This window comes from Idiotropiscis lumnitzeri, chromosome 12 (assembly GCF_059441095.1).
Source record: "Idiotropiscis lumnitzeri isolate Australia: NSW breed Sydney's pygmy pipehorse chromosome 12, RoL_Ilum_1.0, whole genome shotgun sequence".
NCBI classification, from domain to species: Eukaryota; Metazoa; Chordata; class Actinopteri; order Syngnathiformes; family Syngnathidae; genus Idiotropiscis; species Idiotropiscis lumnitzeri.
The window spans coordinates 6493857-6513587 of record NC_142402.1 but is presented as its reverse complement, the minus strand read 5'-3'; the positions used below and the strand labels follow the sequence as shown (position 1 = coordinate 6513587).

General features: G+C 40.2%; 1 protein-coding gene across 1 annotated transcript; it reads right to left on the bottom strand.

The window, feature by feature from the left end:
- Nucleotides 1–17493: 17493 nt before the first annotated feature.
- tmem53 (transmembrane protein 53) lies at nt 17494–19611 on the bottom strand. Its single transcript, XM_088311262.1, has 3 exons — nt 19367–19611; nt 19087–19190; nt 17494–19008 (listed from the first exon to the last, which is right to left on the bottom strand). The coding sequence occupies exons 1-3, from the start codon at nt 19419–19421 to the stop codon at nt 18307–18309; spliced, it is 861 nt and encodes a 286-aa protein (XP_088167388.1). The 5' UTR covers nt 19422–19611; the 3' UTR covers nt 17494–18306.
- Nucleotides 19612–19731: the final 120 nt, after the last annotated feature.

The following is a 19731-nucleotide window of genomic DNA, read 5'->3' as shown; positions in this document are numbered from 1 at the left end:
AATTTAAAGGGAATGAGAGGAGCAGCTTCCCTTGGCGGGAATGCTGTGTTTACACCGACAACTGTGCACATGCAGTTTTTAATTGTGCGCCTCTCCCAAAATATTAAAAGACAGAAAATTCCACCAATGCTCCCAGACTCATGCTTTGCATTAGACTTACGCTGGGCACGAAGTTAGGGCCCTTGGTGTCCTTTAACTCGATGACATGGAAAAGCAAAAGCCACTTATTCGGAATTTGTTTTGACAAAATAAATGAATAACAAAATAGTGAAACAACACGAAATAATTTTAAAATTAATGACGACTTTGTCAAGAGTGCTATAGCACCAACACATTGCATGTGTCTGTCTTGTCTTCACCACAAACTCTCGTCTCCCTCCCCTGACTCCCCTTCTCTGCTTGTGGGCCTGGTAAGCCACACACAGCAACCTGGAGATGAGGCATGTGACAACAAAGTGGTTGAGGGCAAGGTGGTATTAATGTACTCACGCATGCACACACACACACACACGCACACACACCCCCACACACGCAGCAGTATACGGTAGTTATGTTCTCGACAGGTTTAGCACCTCCATATTGTAAACAGGGGGGTGTTGACCGCCTCCCTGTGCTTGTTACCATCATCTCCTTCATTCAGCAGACATGGTACTGTCAGCATCTGGCTGTGAGGCAGCACAATCAACATTAACCATATCTTGTATGCATACATACTCACACACGCACACCCCCACACCCACACACACGCGTGAACACTTGCGAACACTCCAACCATGTACAGAAGTTAGGAACTTAGAGCTAGCAAAGTATTTGTTTTTTGCACTCAACTGTGTTCACACACATGTATACATGGGAATAGACACTGCATTAAAAAGCATTGTAAAATGAATACGTCTTTGACTGTAATTACGCATACCTGTGTTTTCTTTTTTACAACAGCAGATTGTCCCATGTGCGCTTACTGAAACTACATTTAGGACAAAATCTGACTTGGAATGAATTATTAAAATTAAGTCTTATAAACAATTGTATTTTAATAATATTAACAATATCCTGTTATTCATCTCACCCTAAATATATGCACACACCCCTCCCCCCACACACAGACACGGTATTTTCTGGACTATAACATGCACCTGAATAAAAGCCGCAGCAACTATTTCTGAAAAAAAAAAAAAAAAAAAAACATGATATACAAGCCGCACCAGGCTATAAGCCACACTTTGTGTTGTTGACTGCATGTACAGAGCGATTTTGTACTGTGAATGCATATAAAGTTACATAAACAGATTCTTAAGACAGTGCCTTTTCACAACAACTTTGCTAATTAAAACAGAACCGAGAAAAAAAAAATCAAGATTTATTTAGCGTATTTTCTGAACTATGGAGCGCCCCTACCGGTGAAAGAAAAATCCACACAAAAGCTGCACACTCAGACCTAGGGGCAATTTAGAGAGCTCAATTGACCTGCCAACCATGTTTTTGGAATGTGGGAGGAAACCGGAGTACCCGGAGGAAACCGTCAAGTGATTAATTTTTTTAACTAATTAATCACAAAAGATTCCATGATTAATCAAAATTAAGGACATTTTCAACGACAATTTTTTGCGGAGCTTGTAACAGATATTTACTTGAATAATATCTTGTAATTGATGCAAAGTCGCCCAATATGAAGTATATTTAATTCAAAGACTGTTCTGATAGCTTTCTTTGATTCTTAAATACGATCTAAATGGAGACATCTTTACAGCCATTTTTCTTCTAAACATTTCTCACAACCGCCCACAAGGGCCACACTCCAGCAGTGTCGGTTTGCAAGGCCCAGTGGTAACTTGAACACGATGTTTTGTTCTGAGGCATGCTAAAGATGTACAGCTAATATGGTGCAATATTTGCAAAGTATGCTAATTATTTTTTAAGTAAATCAAACTGAGTTAATTGAGTCAAAATATTTAACTGTTAAAAATGTTTGGATTAATCACCTGAGTTAATGCCTTAATTTTGACAGCCCTAATATATATATATATATATATATATGAGAGGGAGAGAGATTGATAAACATCTCATCATTCACAGCAATCATCTTCAATAAGCAAAGCAAACTTCCAGGATGAGATTCCCTCTGAGTTCTAGCGAGGGCTGCCGCAGCCATATCGGCCAATGTGCACGTGTTTGTGTGTCAGCATGTGTGGTCATTGGGCCATAAAAAGGGAGCACGGCACCCATGTCAGATATGTTGCCCTTTCTGCTAACGGCTCCAGAGGCCACAGGGGCTAACTGCCGTCAGTAGCACCACCACTACCACACACCCATGCAGTACACACACACACACACACACGCAAGCATGCACAGGGTTGCAATACACACAGTTGTGGTCGCGCTGTGTATTTCTAGCAGGCTAGCGGCAACGTTCCCGCCACAACTGCTAGTGCGTTTGACCTTTCCTGTCCTGGCCTAATCTGATTTTGTCCCTCTTTATGAAATCAGACACTAAAGGTCAGCTGGCTGTTTAACATGGAGTGAAGGCCCAGAGCTAAGGAATTTGCTGCGGTAGTAAATTACCTTTATTATGTTTGGGCCGTGTGATTCTATACCTTGCTGGCGGCCACAGCGCAGTCCTCACAAGTACAAGTACAAAGGAAAAAGTACGATATGACGTTGTACAATCTCTTCATTTGCAACCTTCTTATCACCTCTTGATGACCTACTGCCTTTCCAATGAAAAAAAAAAACTCCTTTTGCATTTGTCTTTGTTTGACTTACTAATTTTAATCAGAAAACCAGTTTGAATTGATCTGCGCTTGTTAATGTCTTGTTGCAAATGAGTAAACTAGAGAAAAAGCTCAATCATTTAAAATGATTAAATCCATGAGTCGCTATCTTTTTAAAGAATATAAATCTGGGTTTTGAATAGGATTTACGTGATCAGGGTCTTTGGGGTCAATCAGTAATCAGTAGGTTTCAACTTTTCAACTTTTGCTGTAGACACAAGTCCACACACTTACTTTCCAATTACGCCAATTGGCCTACACCTGCGATTATTTGGAGATTGAATGGTTGGGGAATTTCCGCCTCCTAATGGAATGAGATTTCGAGCTCACATTGACACGAAGGCAGCACTGAAGCGTCCCAGAATGAATGAGGTCATGTTTGGTGGAGACTTATTTTTATATATATTCTCACCTATAGGTAATTTGTTCATTTGAATCAAATACACGTTAGTTTACATTTCAGTTTTTATTATTTTTTCTTATATAATTGTGTTTTTTTTATATAAATCCGATAGTCAGAGAAAAGCCTTTAAAGTTGTTCATGTACAATTAAATGTCATTTTTCCAAACACGTAAATGGAGGTGACACATGAAAAGTAAGCATGACCCAAAAAGCAGCATGACGTTCACGAGAAATGTGTCAGGTTGAAATAAAGCGGAATCACCGTTTGCGGAAAGCCTCACCGGCAGATCAGGGTGAAAGTGATGAAGATGAAGACACAGGCAGACAGGATGTCTTAAGATGAAGCAAACACATCAGCCTAGATACTGGACGCTGTCTATTTGGAGGACTGATCTCTTTGGCCGCTGTCCTTTTGAAGAATGTTTCTGTCATGCAGGAAGCCCCTCGCCTGGTTGCCTTGTAACCTTTTGATCCATCACGAAAGCTACTTCTTGATCCCTCACCCTTTCATAGCAAGTGATCATCACTCACATGGCATGCTCCCGGCATGGCAGTGGATGTGTGTGCTTGAGTGTGTGGTGCTGAATGATTGCTTATGTCACTAAGGACATAAAAGCAGCTGTGTACATGTTAACATCCATCAAGCTCCTTGAAATGGATGACGATCAAGATGATGGTCACTCAGACAACAACCAGAGATGTTATGTTCTTTAATATTCTTGCAATCACAGATATTTTATTGATAGAAATGGAGTCAGCTGCGCGATTCATCAGTCTAAAAAAAAAAGTCACATGCAGATCTACTCTGGCTCTCTATACCCGCTTCAATTAAAACATAAATGCGGTTTCAATTAACCTGGTTGACCACGTGACATATCATCAAATAATATTGACCTGTTTTAAATATTATGAAATAGAAAACCAAGTTATGAGGCAAAACATCTATTATTACGTAATGGTGCGGTTCAAATTCAGAAATCCACACTTTTAAACCACTATAGGATAGAATGGATTCGGTTTTCCCTCAGAAAACATTTATATAGGCTGACCATCTTTATCTTACATATTGAATTCTTTAAAGAGTGTAAAAAAAAAATAATAATAATAATAATGATATTTAAGATGAAAGTGCATTCACCTCTCGATATACTTTGGAGCTTGGATCAACTTAATTTTAAGGCGATACTGTGGCCTTAAAATTTGAAGTCCGTCCCATCTTTTTATGAATAAAGCCGGAGGGTCGAGGCCGGAAGGGTACCCAGGTCGTGGCCGGAGACCGGGGGACTGACCAGCAAAAAAGGGTCAAGTGGCCAGCTCTGAACATAACATAACATAATTTTTAGAGCTGTTTAATGTCAATTCTCTGGTAACTATGCTCTGCATTCTACACTAAATGGAATGCAGCTGTGATGGTGGATGGAAGTCACCTGGGTTTAAAAATCTTAATGTGCTTTCCATAAAGTTCTGCATGATCATTTGGGTCTACATTCAATATAGTGCAATAAAATAGCCATTAGCTTATTCCACACATGGAACTATAATATTCCAATTTGCATTATAAAAAGTTAATTAAATCATTAAACGCTCTGTACTTGTTAGAGTCAAACTCTGTTATCGTTACAAAGTCCACCACTTAAGCCTGCAACATAAATACAACTCTTTGGCATGTTGTACAGTAAAAACACTTGAGCGTGGGCATCTCCGTCTCGTAATCAAAAAGGATCTCGAGTAGCTTTGGTAATTATAGCGTGCTTTGAAATATTTAAGAGTGCGTGGTGCAGAAAGCTGTTTAGAGGACATCAGCTTCAACCACAATACCAGTTACAAACTGCTGACTGCTTTCTTAATTCTTTCTCTACATACTCAAACACTTTCTCTGTGGTTCTCTTCCTTTGCGACTTTTTTTTTTCCGCCCCTTTGTATTTGCGTTTCTCCTCTGCTTTCCATGCAAGAAGGAAAGGGGGAGGAAAGGGACGATGATTTAAGATAATGAGAGGAGTAAAACATCATTAGCGCAAATTAACTTTTGTCAGCTGAGGTGATCTTGGTGGGGGTGCCACTGCCACTGGCGGCAGCTCAGATAATGGCAATTTATACATTAACTTCTGCTACCTAGAGCGTGCGTGTGCGCACGTTTGTGTGTGCATGTGCATTTGTGCATAAGTATGTCTAGTGAGGGCCACCAAGGACCGTCAAAGAGCCACGCCGATCTTTGAGTCTTTCAACAGCCAATCGTAATTCACAAGTTTTTTTTTTTTTTTTATTGCTTTTGTTTTTACGTTGGCGTCATGTTTTATATTTTTGAAAAACTTGTGAGTGTCCAATTTTACAGTTCAATTTTTTTCACGTCAAATCCACAAATGCAGTTGCAGTGTAACGCTTACCGATCGGAAAATGGTTGACACTACTGTAGTAAATATGAAACCCGTTCAATATTTATGATTGCAAATCTTTTTGTGTGTGTGTGGTCAACCCAGATTTCAGCCGAGCCAATAATTCCGATGTAAAATTGAATAATAGTCAATTTGAAAGGGACTTTAAGCTTGTGCTGGGGCCAGACTCTTGTTGTGTTGCGTCTCGCAAATCATTCACGTCAATTAAAATAGAGAAAAGTCGACTTAGTGTTTTTGGCCATTCAGTCTGGAAGACCTTGAGCACAATGCTGTTTGGGAGAAAAGCTGAATGATTGTTGGTGGCGACGTCGTTGGATGTGTTTTCAAGAATCCTTCAGTCAAGACATCTGGACCTTCAAACACTATTTGGTTCCAGCATGATTGTGCTACAGTGCAGCAAGGTTTGGGCTTCAGTCTATTAATTAGTAACAAACGGCCATTGGGAACAAGAAATGCCCAGCGCAGGTCAACCCGCTCCAAGGTGTGGCGGGATGAGGACACTGATGTCTGACCTGGATCCTGGATTGTCTTCAGCTGGGCTTCAACGTTCAGAAAAATATTACTTTTGGTATTGTGACTTAAGCCCTGATTATTATTCAATATAATATAAATGCTGACGATAAAAATACTTTTATTATTTACTGTAATATACACTGATGATTGGATTCAGTCCACAAACACAATGTCAACATCTTCCTGTCCAATCACAAACACGCTATGTAACCGTTTTCTGAAAAATACATTGTAAATGTAAAACATACCAAAATTTCAACACAACACCACATCATGACCTTTTTGGGCCCGATCAATCCGGTGTCCACAGCAGGTCTCGAACCTGCAACAAATTGTATCTTAATCTTTCTTCGATGCAGACATTTTTATGACCACAGTTAAAGGTGCCAAAATGGTGCAGCTGCAGCAATTTCTAGTGTCTTCTGTAGTATTGCTTGTGTTTCTTCTGCTTATAATGATGATATATGATTTAATATACAGTAAGCGTTGCATTCCCTTGGACCAAATCCCCGTATAAATTTAACAGATGGATCTTGGTCATATTTCCCATTTCAGAAATACAAAACTGTGTGATTTCAATGTCTAAATGCATATGTCAATAATCTATAAAAAATTAAATCAATACTCATAAGTTAGAAAATAATTTGTCTTTGATAGTCTCGTCATTATGGGCAGTATTTCTACCGAGTATTTTTTTTTGGGGGGTGGTGCAGTGAAAAAGGCTTCTTCATGCATGGTCCCCTGGTTCTAGCGGTGGGCGCAGGATTAAACTGAAGGTCCGTGTGGGTCCATTAGCTTGAGTGAAGCAGCTGCGGTGCATGATTCTGTTTCGACCTCAAGGTTTATTCCCCCCTAGCTTTTCCTTTGTTGCATTAGTTCACAGTGGAGGCACCAGCTGGCGCAGTCACTAGTGTTTCAGATGATAACATTAGAGTCGGTGCAAAATGTCAATATTGTGATTAGTTTGCATGCTGCATGACTGATCGTCACAGATATTGTATAGCCGAGGACGGCATACAAATAGCATCACGCTTAACATGCATTGAGCAAAACTTGCTTCTGATCACACGATATAAGAATTAGCGAACCATTTGACATGGATAAGGTGATGTGACGTAAAGGAGATGCCCTTCGTTTCTTTCCAAAGACGTAATTTGAAAATGTGACTCATGTAACAGCAGTCTTTTGGGGCCTCTGTTAGAAAAAAGCCTCGGTGTTAGAAATATGAGACAATTAACCAGTAGGAATAAATTATTTGTAATTATCACCACATGACCGAAAGCACAGCGAGAACAAGAGGGAGGATGAGCTTGTATGTTAATCAAGGCATGATGAATTGCTCATGTTCGTACAAACATGGCCTCTTCATGAGTCCCTTGTGCATCCCTTTTTCTCTCACACACACAAACAGGCACACACACACACACAATAAACAGCAAATAAAGAGTGGGTGGAGAGTAGAGAATTAATTCTATGAAGTGTACTGGCAAGGAGACGCTGGATGTAGATAAGTGGCGGGGTGTGGATGGAGTGTGTACCTGTGTGTGCGCACGCGCGACTGTGGGATTAGCCAACTGACAAAAAGTCTAAATGCATGCACGGATGCTCAAGGTGCCATTGTCTGCGTCCGTGTGTGTGTGTGTGTGTGTGCGCGCTCCTCTTTGTGTCCGAGAATGTAAGTAGTGTACAGTTGTCAGCCCAGTGGCAGTCGCAATGACATATCTTAATCTTCTTAGTTAGCGGCCAGGGGTCTTTAGCTAACGGATTATCAGCCAGATTTGAGTAATAGACTCCTCATTTAGCTTTAATGCGTTTTGCATAGAGAGCAACCTCCCCTCATCACTCTTGAAGATGAATCGGCCTACCAGCTACAAGATAAGAGGCAAAAACTTTGAAAGATATTAGTCAGCCGGCAACTGCATAAATCAAAATATTTTCCCTTAATGAAGGCAAAGTAACATTAACCTCTTTAGTATATAGTCGTACTATTACACAATTACCCTCTTGTGAAAACACACTGCACATCATTTTTTTGTTGACGTCCATGACATAATCAACAGAATAATACTCAATATAAAATGTTACTCCATTGCACTATAAAATCATATTTTCTGATCTTTAGCTATATATTGTCTTAACCAACCTTTAACTGGCTAATAATAATGACCGTATGACCTTTGACCCCCCCCGATATTTTTTCTTTGTTTAGTTTGATTAACTTTTCTAATGTTAAAAAAAAAAATCTTCCAAAAGCTCAACAATGTATCTCAGATTGATTTCCCTCCCACATCATTCATTAAAATTGTCGCCTGTCCTTGTTATTATTTGCAAATTGACTATGAGAAGAGCTGCCTCATGGTGAAGTTAGTGGAGTTCGAGGCAGGAATCTGACGAGCTTTTATTTGGTGTCATTATCCACACTGCTTATCCTGTACAGGGTCGCGGGAGGGTGCTGGAGCCTATCCCAGCTGACTACGGGTGAAAGGCGCACCTTGAACTGGTCGCCAGCCAGTCTCAGGGCAGACATAGACATCGTCACTGAGTGGGAACGGAACACACGCTGCCTGCACACAACTCGGGTGAGTGTACCACTACACCATCAGTGACTGCTTTTATTTAGTTGGTTTGTTTATTTCTGGTATGTATACTTATAAATTACATTTATCCATAAGTCCCTGAATTATGTGATGCTTTTTCAAATTGTCTTGCACTGCTGTCCATGTCTCAGAATGAGTATACGTGTATTCATGCACACACACACACCCCCCCGCACGCACGTATGCATGCAGTTTCTTGACTGAAAGGGTTATTTACATCTGCTGCCCTTCTATTTCAACTATGATATCTAAAATTATTTTCATGAAATTAAATATGGATGACTTAAATTTAAAATATATTTGAATAGCTTTTATCCTTAAAATCCCCTGACAGGTTGTTTGTGTCGACGTGTGTTTGTGTGGGAGCTTTTGTCTTCTTCCAACATATTTTTATATGGCAAAGACATGAAAGCGGGACATTAAAAAAAAAAAAGATGCATGTAACACATACGTTCACAAATATTCACCTACAAGCAGATAGACAAAGAAGCGTGAGGCTTACCAGCAGCAGCATGCACTGCTCTGTCTATGTGACATGCACATTTTGTTTGCTACTTTTAATTTGACAGTGCTCCATGTAGAGCCTAAAACACACACACACACACGCACGCACCTTCACTCAAGACACACATGCGCATATATATATATATATATATATATATATATATATATATATATATATATATATATATATATATATATATATATACACACACACACACACACATGCACACCTCTAATTTGACAGCGCTCTAACAAGAGCCTGCTGCTTGTCAAATGTTCTCTAGTGGCAGCAGGGATCCGCACAGCCGAGGGGGTTCTGTTCAAGGACATCTGTGAAGGAACACACACACGTGCGCACGCTGGCTTTGAATAGGCTGCGAAAGGCAGCCTGCTGCACACATGCTGAGGGCTGCTCCACTGCTGCTCCTCGTACTCTCCATCTTCCTCTCTCTCTCCATGCCTCCCTGCCTTTTCGCTCTCTCTTTATCTAACATTCCATCGCCTCGCTTGCCTCTTTTGGTCTTAAGTAGAGGGCTGAGGGGATGAGATAGACCAGGGTAGATTGTGAGGACACCTCCCTGCTTCCTCCAAAAACTGATTCCCTTCTCAGACTACACACATCAATTTCCTTTTCTTTCTTCAATCCAAAACACCAGGAGACCTTTTAAAGTTACTCAAAGGCGGGAAGACTTTGGTCTTCTGGATTTCAACCTACTGAAGGGCGTGTGCGCTCATGAAGGAAAAACTTCTTTTGGTGGGTGTCCATGTGTCCATCCCCCATGCTGTCTTAAACTTGGCTTCTATGGGATACTTTTCTCATTAGGGGTTGACTTGAGTTACTTGTCAACTGCTGCCCACTCTACCTGATCACAAGGCCAGTCCTGTGGCGCACGGCGGTGAGGAAAGGCCAGGTTCTCAAAACAGTAAAACAGATCACACGGTGAACCCAATGTGACTCGCCTGAGAGTGAGCTCGCGTGTGGTTTGTGCATGGAAGGGGAGATAAGTATGTAAAGGGCTTAGCCCTAAGAAAGTGGATTTAATGGTAAAAGACAGAAAGTAGATTTTCTAACATTATAAAGTCGATACAAAACGTGAACCCGAATTTTAGTGATGGCTGAAAAAAAAAGGCAATAAAACCTTTGAAACAGTGGTGCCCAACCACCGATCTGCGGACCGCTACCGGGATGTGGGCCACTTTGGACTGTGCTATAGCGGGCCGCACAAATGAAAGAAAAAAAATTGCTACAACCTTACTCGACTTATTTTAATTTGAAAATTGAGCAGCAAAATTGGGTAAAGTGCCCATCTATAATAGTTAGATAAAAATGAAGCTTCATGTCAATTGTACTGTCTACAAAATGCCCTCGATTATGTGTTGCTCCTTAATGCAAGTTGTTCTATGGTGTCTGTTGCATTACACAAGTGACCATGTTAAGTAGGGGAGGGACGATTCATTTATCTATAGATTCAATTCAAATCTCAAAAAATTAAGATTGGATTTATATCATGATTATTTCATTATATACTACTATTTTAATTATGTGGTGATTCATAAATCAATATCACGGTTATTGCTATTTTTCTCATACACTTTTCTTATTTTATAACATTTAGAGCTATTTGTTTTGCTCTGGATGCTTTGCTCAGGCACTGGCTCATTCTGTAGCGTGACTCTGCTGAATGCTTAAGCCTGCTGACTCACCGTAAAAAAAATTGGCTCCACGCTGCCATCTGCTGGAAGAAAGTCGTAGCTTTGTTTTTTGAAAAAAATTAAAATTGATTCTGAACTTCGACATCAATTTATTGAATCTTAGCAAATAAAATCCTGATAATTGAGTGAATTAATTTTTTTGCACACCCATAGTGTTAAAGGGGCGCTTGAATGTGCTTAACAATGGCACTTATATAGGTATGCATGTAAAAATGACATCAATACCCCCGAAAGAGTCTGTAGTGATTTCAGGGCATTTTTGGAAAGAGATTTTCGAGAAATTGATATGCCCTCGTTTGGAGCTCGGCTTGTTTTAGAGGTTAAAGTGAGTTGAAGTAGAGCCTTCCTCATACATTATGGGGGCAGTTGGTCACGTTATTTGGACATTAATAGCGACATATTTACAATGATTTTGAATGGATAGATTGTGATTGGTCCTCCCTCGTGATTTCCACAAAGACAAGAGGGAGGTGAGGGGGCGTGGTCATTTCCCTTCTTTTTAGGGGGTGGTTTTCAAATCGTTATTTAGTCACTCATTTCTCCAAAACAAATTGATCAAATGGAAAATGCAAGCTAATATCATTTTCTTGTGGCGGCACGATGGACTCACAATACGGAGGCCGTGGGTTCGCTTTCCGGTTCCGACCTTCCTGTGTGGAGTTTGCATGTTCTCCCCGTGCCTGCGTGGGTTTCCTCCGGGTACTCCGGTTTCCTCCCACATTCCAAAAACATGCATGGCAGGTTGATTGGACACTCTAAATTGTCCCTAGGTATGAGTGTGAGCGCGGATGGTTGTTCGTCTTTGTGTGCCCTGTGATTGGCTGGCAACCAATTCAGCGTCTACCCCGCCTACTGTCTGAAGACAGCTGGGATAGGCTCCATCACCCCAGCGACCCTAGTGAGGACAAGCGGTACGGATAATGGATGGATGGATGTAATTGAAAAATGGACCATCCTAGCTGTATGATCCCTTTAAGGTACATAAAAATATTCTACACTTTGTTGTAGCATTTTATTAGTCAGCCTACCCCCATTCCCTTTAAGTCACCCTATAGATTTTCAGCTGGTTTCAGGTCAAAAACAATGATTCCAAAAAAAAAAAAAAAAGACCTTTGTCATGTGCCAGAGTTGATTGGTTTAATGTAAAGTCTAAGGATGAACAAAAATAATTTTGGTGTACTGGTTGATCTACAATTTGGCAATTTCCTCATTGGAAATAATGAAAAAAGAATAATTTGTTCCCGAAGCAAACCTTTATTCACTGCAACGTAATTGTCATATACAAGGGTAAAATTACATTTATCGCAACGGATAGTAAGATGTAACAAAACACTCTTGGTATTATCAATTTCGTAGCCGTTTTCTATTTTCTCCTCTTGTTGACAATGTTAGTGATGAGATCTTTCACAACTAGATCCTTTTGAGAACAATTGTTTCACCTTGTTTTAGTAGGATAAGACAAAAATGAACGAAAAAAAAATATTGACTTATACTTGATATCGTGCTGTAGCCAACTTATTAGAAGCCACAATGAAGAGGAAATGTGGATATTTTTTCCATTATTATTATCATTGGCCAAAAAGTCATAACAAGTCAAATTTCAAATCAAAATGTCAATGTTAGACAGGGAAGGAGATCAGAGTTTTGCCATCTGATATTATTTGATAGTGTGTGTGTGCAACTGTCAGATAAAATAGTGCCCATCCGATCCAATGATCTAGAAGGAAGGTTCACAGAGCAGCATCCCAAATGTCACCATGTGCATAAATACAAGCATTTCTTATTGGGAGTGACATTAAACTAAAAAGCCAGAATGACATCTTTCGAAAGCTCTGCTATGCTTGGCGGAATTGCCAGTCAACCAAACTGGAAAGTAAACACGCCGATATTAATGCAGTCACTTTTTAAACATATCGCTGGCATTGGGATGAAACATTGTACCCCTAAAATACTTACTCAGTCACGTTTCAGGAGATCCCAAAAATGGCGTGTTTTTAAAGGAGGACAAGATCCAAGATGGCCTGTTTTTCACTAACAAGCTCAGTCTATATGTTTTATGATCAGGAAACTGAAATTAGGAATTGATTTTCTTTTTATCTATACATTTTGGAGATATTAGGAGATAGAAGGCAACTCCAAAAATGCCTACTTTTAATGAGGAATATGGCCGCGCCCCCCTCCGCTCTCTCCATGTTTCAGTCGGAGTCATTGAAGGGACCGATTACAAACTTGCTATTGGAAATCATTGTAATTTCATTGCTTATACATCCAAAAATTCTGATCAATTGGCTGGAACATTGATATCTTGTTTTTTTTTTTCAACTAGCTGGAACTTTTTTTTCGATGAACATTGATGCTCCTGAAGCGGCCCAGACTAAAATCACATGCCGCTCAACGATACGCACCGTTCAAAACAGCCCCAGTTTTCGATGACGTCTCTATCTGAAATTGACGCCCTCATGAAGAGCCAAGCTGGACAGTAAGGCGCTAATGTTGTGGTACTAACGCCTTTTGTTTTTACAGCCTGAAGCTAATTGGGGTGGGAAGGGAGGGATGATAAAGATCCATGTCCGCCTGCAGGCTGCCTGCTGTCAGCCGTGTCTGCCTCGTGAGAGTTGACACAACTTTAGCATAGCTAAATGTCCGAAATACAACCAGCCGGAGTTTTTGTACACATTCTTGCTCTTGTCTGCTTCAGCCTGTGTAAGTGAAGAAACAATCGCTAATCTGTATTTTTGATTTTGTCGAGGTGATCTCATGAGCTCACGATTGATGTCAATAAATCCAAACTATTATGTAGTACGCTTTATACTTTCACAGGTTGAAGTGGACAAGAGAAGTAAGTATTCTGCATTTTGGTAGTGCCTGAACAGAACTGACAATTCGCTTTGGCTCTCTGCTGTGACGTAAAAGTTGAAACTGGAAAAAAGTAACAAGCCGAGCTCCAAAAGGGGGTGCACAAATTTCATGAAAAAAACTTAAATCGCTACAGAATCTTTTAGGGGGGGGGCTTAAAACTGATATCATTTTTACACGCAAACCTATTATATAAGTGCCAAAGTCAACATCATTGAAGTATCCCCTTTCACATTGCATCTTCAAAGAGAGCAAGCCATTTTCAACACTTAAGATTGGATAATAACTGATATATGTATTTCAAATAATATATTGCAACCTGAAGTTCTTATCTGGTGAATTACAGTTAAAAAGTCGATGAAACAATGGCAACGTATATTGCATGTGATTGTGAGAATGGAAAATAGAATATTGAGACCGGGTTGCTGAGTGCTACCACTTAATACCATTAATCTTAGTGCACCGCCAACACCCAACACACACACACGCACAACTCCATTGCTGTGCTAGAGTGCGCTGTGTCCTCTAAAAGTATGGTTCTTGACTGCAGCCATTTTCTGTAAAAGAGGGAAAGGCTAAAGAGAAAGCGCTGACCTCGCTTCGCAGCAATTTCCTCCTCATCAGCTTGTGAGACTTCATTAACTTTGTGGGGGTAATTTCCTCTATCATGGCCTCCCTTTTTTTTAACCTCGTCTTTTCATCCATCCATCCAAACGTCCATAGTGTACTCTTTTGGTGCCCTCTGTGTATACCAGTTGCAATAGACCCTTTGGGAACTTTGAGGTACAGAATATTAAACAAATTTGAAGCAGCAGCCTCCTCTAAGTGGCGCAAACACAAATGGCCTTGACTGTGGCGAAGGAAGGATGTGAAGTGCGAGTCAATGCTGCCCTCGTCTGGAAGGGATGTGGTACTGCATGGATGGCGGATAGATCGCGTCTTTCTACTTGACAGTACAACTGGTGTTTGGCTGACCTGTATGGGGTCATTATTGTAGCATGTAGATTCTTTTTACACATTTGTGTATTGAGATACACGTTTTTAAATGGTTTTGCTACAATAATGCCCCTGTAGACTTGTATCGTCAGCATTAAAACGCACCATCATTGTTGTAAATGTTCTTTCTATATACAGTTAATGGTGTCTCCCAAATTCAAAACTGTGACCTACCTTTCAAGCACAAATTTAATAAATGAAATATATTTAGAAATACATTATCATTATTATTCAAATAAAAAGCTCTTTAATCTTGTGTGATCCAGCAGAAAAGCTGCGGTAGAAAAGATGCCTTTAAAAGCACAACAGAAACAACATTAAGCTTTGCACAGTAAATTCTATTTCTGGTGTGAACCTTTCTTGATATACTGTGCAGTTACAACAAATGCAACAATTGGGTCACTGAGTATTGATGTTTTGTGTTATCCACAGTTCTGTGGAAAACTCTAAAAACATATCATTTGAGATCACTTACAAATTTCATTACACTCAAACTGACACATCTTAAGTGTTACAATATTTTGGCAATTGTACCGACAAACCTACGCCTGATTTCTATGGTTTTGTATTTTGCTTTTCCTATTTACTTGGTGTGAAGTAAATTCTGACATTTGTTTCTAAATATATAATACAGGCTATGTTTGATGATAACCTCTGAAAAGATGTATTTATTATAATTCCAAAATGTTATGTATGATGTGTGTCAAATTTAAAATAATTCACTTTGCTTACAGTTCTTCACTTACTGATATTGTTCTTTGTATTTTCCACTGCAGACATTTCGACGGAACAGGACAAATGCAATTTGTGGGGTCATGCATGGTCTGTAGAATGATCAATAAGATTTTTGTTAAAGGTTGGCCAATGACTGACTTTTACTGGACGTTCACCTTTTCCCTGTAAAAGTGGCTTGGTAAATGGTTAACGGATCACCTCACTGCCACTGGATCACTTCATGTTCACTTTTAAGAAAAGTGGTATTTATGTCAATCTTACATTCAGCTGGACTTGTTTTGAACACCTTTGAAGTCAATGAACCATTGGAGGAAGTGAAGAGCAGAATCAGAGAATCATGTTCACTCCAGCGATCGTTCATTTGTCCATGTTGTTATGCAAACTTCCCTCTTTCTTCCTTACCTCCATGCAGCTCCAAATGATACACAAAGTACTTGGGTTGGGTCTCGTGCAGACAAATGCCAGTCACTCACTTTCCCAAATGTCAAATCTGACATGACATCAACAGGCACGATCTTCAATGTTCTCTGACTTCTCACGACAGGAGAGGAAGGCAAACGGTTAGATTTCTTTTTTTTTTTTTTTTTTTGCTAAAAGTGCACGAACAAATATTTGTTCTTGACATTTCTCGGTCGGGTCTGCTGCACTAATACGCTTCATTTGTGAATGTTGAGTCAAAGGCTGCACATAGAACATGGATTCCAAATGACAAAAAAAGAGAAATGTTTTTAACACAACATAAAATCATTTGAGCAGTACCAAGAGCAGCCAACGTTGAAATGTGCGGCAATTAACAACAATATGCAGCACGGTGGACGATTGGTTAAAACAATGGCCGAACAGTTAAGATATGCAGGGTTCGATTCCGGCTCCGGCCTTCCTGTGTGGAGTTTGCTTGTTCACCCCGGTGCCCGCGTGGGTTTTTTGCTGTTTCATCCCCCATTTCAAAAACATACATGGTAAGTTGAGTGAACGCGATTGGTTGTCTGTCTTTGTGAGCCCTGCGATTGGCTGGCAATCAGTCCAGCCAAGATAGCTGAGATAGGCTCCAGCACAGCCGCGACCCTCGTGAGGAGAAGCGGCTCAGAAAATGGATGGAATATCAATAAACTAGATTTTAAAACATCATGGCTGATCTAGGGAACTTATTAAAAGTAAACAAACATCTTTCATCATAATTTTGATTCCTTGGTGATGCGTGCTACATACAGGTGCATCTCAATTACTTTGAATATTGGGACACAGGTTTTATTTTTGTGCTTAAATTCAAGGACAACATCCCTCCACCAGGTTTAAAGCCTCGCTCTGAACACTTGATCCCAAGTACGGCACTTTAACACCTGCACCTTCGCCACCTCGACTCCTTTTAGCCTTACAGCCCGCTGACATCCCTTTCATTTACACACGTACTGTCTTGCCAGGACTGAGCACTCATTCCTCAGCACATTCCTGCACTTTTCCGCCTGTCTAGGTATGCTTTCTACTCTCACATCACAGTGTCATCAGGAAACATCCTCATAGTCCACACAAACACCTGGCGAGTAAACAACAAGGGGCACAGTGATTCAGTCGCACCTCCCTGATGTCACTCCAGCACCACTCCTCATCACTGTCTTAGTGTTCTCAAATATGTCCTGGACAAGTCTACATCATTCGGCTGGCAGTTCAGAGTTACGCATCCAGTACTATAGCTTCCAGTCACATTTTTTTCAAAGAACACAATATAGCGCCCTCTAATCTTCTCTGTGCTTCCATCAGCACTCTCGGGGCAAATGTGGTGTCCATGGTGCTCTTTTCTAGGTATATAAAACTATACTGTTGCACAAATCTCCAATCTTCACCTAACATGGCCTCTAATACTCTTTCCATACTCGATATAATTATTTCTGTCCGTGAGCTGTGAATCGATTAATTACATATTTTAAATTCGACTATGGAAATAAATTATACTGTATTGACAGAATATTGCAGACTGATCATGATTATTTGGTACAAAATATTGTACAAGACAGTGTGGTTGGGATGTTTTATTAGCAGTCTGATTCACCAAAGGCACATTAGTTAGGGAGAAGACATTTGAGGAGGATACATGCAGTGAATATAAAACGTCTTCACTCAAATTCAATCTTGGTTTTATCTGACAAAAAGAAAAAAAAATCTGTCACACATGATAAAATGTGTTAAGATAAGATAAAACCAAGATGGAACTTTTGGCTGTAATTCCAAAAGGTATATTTGTGTCAAACACAAGTGTGTGAGTGTGTTTAAAAATTACATTTGAACAGGGGTGTGTAGACTTTAAATCCACTGCATGCATTGCCTATCAAGTTTCTTTTGACTACATCAATCTTGCATCACATCAACAGCTTCTCAAAGTAACAAATCAAAAGGCATTTTTCTATTTGACAATGACATTTGCGTTGTGTTGTGCTCCTTTTCTTACGCCACAAGACTTTCCGTTCAGGTTTTCAGGACAAATAAACTGAATGAAATTCACAAATACATCTCGGATTAAATACTGTAGGCCTATGCTCTAATATCCATTACAATTAGGTTTTATAACTACTACAGTACTACTAATCAACAAGGCATCACATATCAAACACAAATACAATTTACATTATCTCAAGTCCCATTCAACCAGTGTGAATCAACTACCTGTTTAATGTGTTATTAAATAAAAAAATTAACTCTACAAACAGATGAATTAATTTGTGGTACATATATGATTAACCTAAGCAAACAATGCTGTGTGAAATACATGGACAATTTTGCAAGGATCTCAGATTTCATCTTACTGAACAACAATTTCAATGTTACATGCTTCACTGATCCTTAACCCGGTGTCTCTTTCCCATGTCTGTCCCATCGGTGTCCTTCATACAGGCAATCAGGAAATTGCGGCACTTGCATGTATACTGCTCCGGATATTCCCGGAAATGACTCACATGGACGCTGGAGACAAAATCATAACTGTCCACTGGAACGCCTTTAATCTTGAGGGTGTCAGCAAAGAGCCGGACATCTCTTGGCCTGATCACCTGATCAGCTCGAGAGTAGAGGAAGAAGTGAGGCCAGGCGGGTGGCCTTTCTTGCAATGCGTCATAGTGGTTCTTGTGCACAAACTTCGTCAATGGGTATAGCACGATTCGCAAGAGGAAAACTGTCACCGCAAAGAGTGCTAGAAGGAGGTACTTCAAAACAGGACTTATTTTAGGCCCCAAAGTGGCTGTCAGTGCCCGCACTGCCCCAAGGACGTTCCCACTACCAGGAGCGCTGTCCACAACAGCTCCAATAACACACAGGGAATTAAACTGTTTGTCCTTGTGCAAAAGTTCTACAATATATCTGTACAGCATGAAGCCACCGTTACTGAATATGTGGAAGAAAATGGGACTCTGTTCCACTTCATAGTCGTAGAGGATCTCCAGCAACTTAAGGGCTATACATCTAAGTTCTTTGTATCCAAATGACTCTGAGATAAAAACTGTCTTGAGAGGAGCTGTGTAACGGATAGTGACACATCCCTATATTGGAATAAAATCAGAAAGAAATGTCAGTTAGCTTTAAAACACACAAATAAATCAAATAATAAAACATTTAACCTGTTTATTGTAGATGGAGCTGTACTTAGTGAGGTGTTTGTCTTTGCAGCCTGCCCATCCCAGCAATATCACAACAGGCTCTTTTGTTCCCTGCCAGTGTCTCTCTGGAAAAGGGGAAAAGATTAGCACTTCATGGTACCACGTCGTTTTTCCAAACCTAGCAAATATAAACTCAACAAAGTGCGCATTTGTGAGATAGCCATTTGCACCGGTGCGGAGAGAGTTAGCACGTAGCTAGGTGAACCCAATGGCTTTATACAGTACAATGAACGATGCTCACCGGTGGTCGCTTCATCTGGAAACACAATATTGTAGTCGATTTCATCGTTTGCCATTTTACTTTGCAGAAGTCAAAGTTTGCTTTATGAGACTGGAAGATTGATTACTGCGAGATTAGTTTATTAAGCCATACGCGTATAGTGCAATAGAGTTTATCTGCGGACTGAAACTGAAACTACTCTCAATGTGCATTGTGCAACGCACTCGCGTCTCTTCTTCTTGGCCTCAACGGCAGCTTGCATAAAAGCCGACACGAGAGTGCTGCCCCCTTCTGTACAGGAGGCGCTCTTGTTTGGCGAACTCGGTAAGAGCAACCGGTACCTGTATAAAAAAATGCTGACGTTTAAATGTTGGAACCATTTGAAT

Bases quoted from the DNA above. Each gene is read 5' to 3' on its own strand.
- tmem53 (XM_088311262.1), bottom strand. From the start codon at position 19,421: ATGGCAAACGATGAAATCGACTACAATATTGTGTTTCCAGATGAAGCG. The intron at 19,191-19,366 runs GTGAGCATCGTT...CCCCTTTTCCAG, and splicing joins TCCAGATGAAGCGACCACCG to AGAGACACTGGCAGGGAACA. The intron at 19,009-19,086 runs GTTAAATGTTTT...ATTCCAATATAG, and splicing joins GCTCCATCTACAATAAACAG to GGATGTGTCACTATCCGTTA.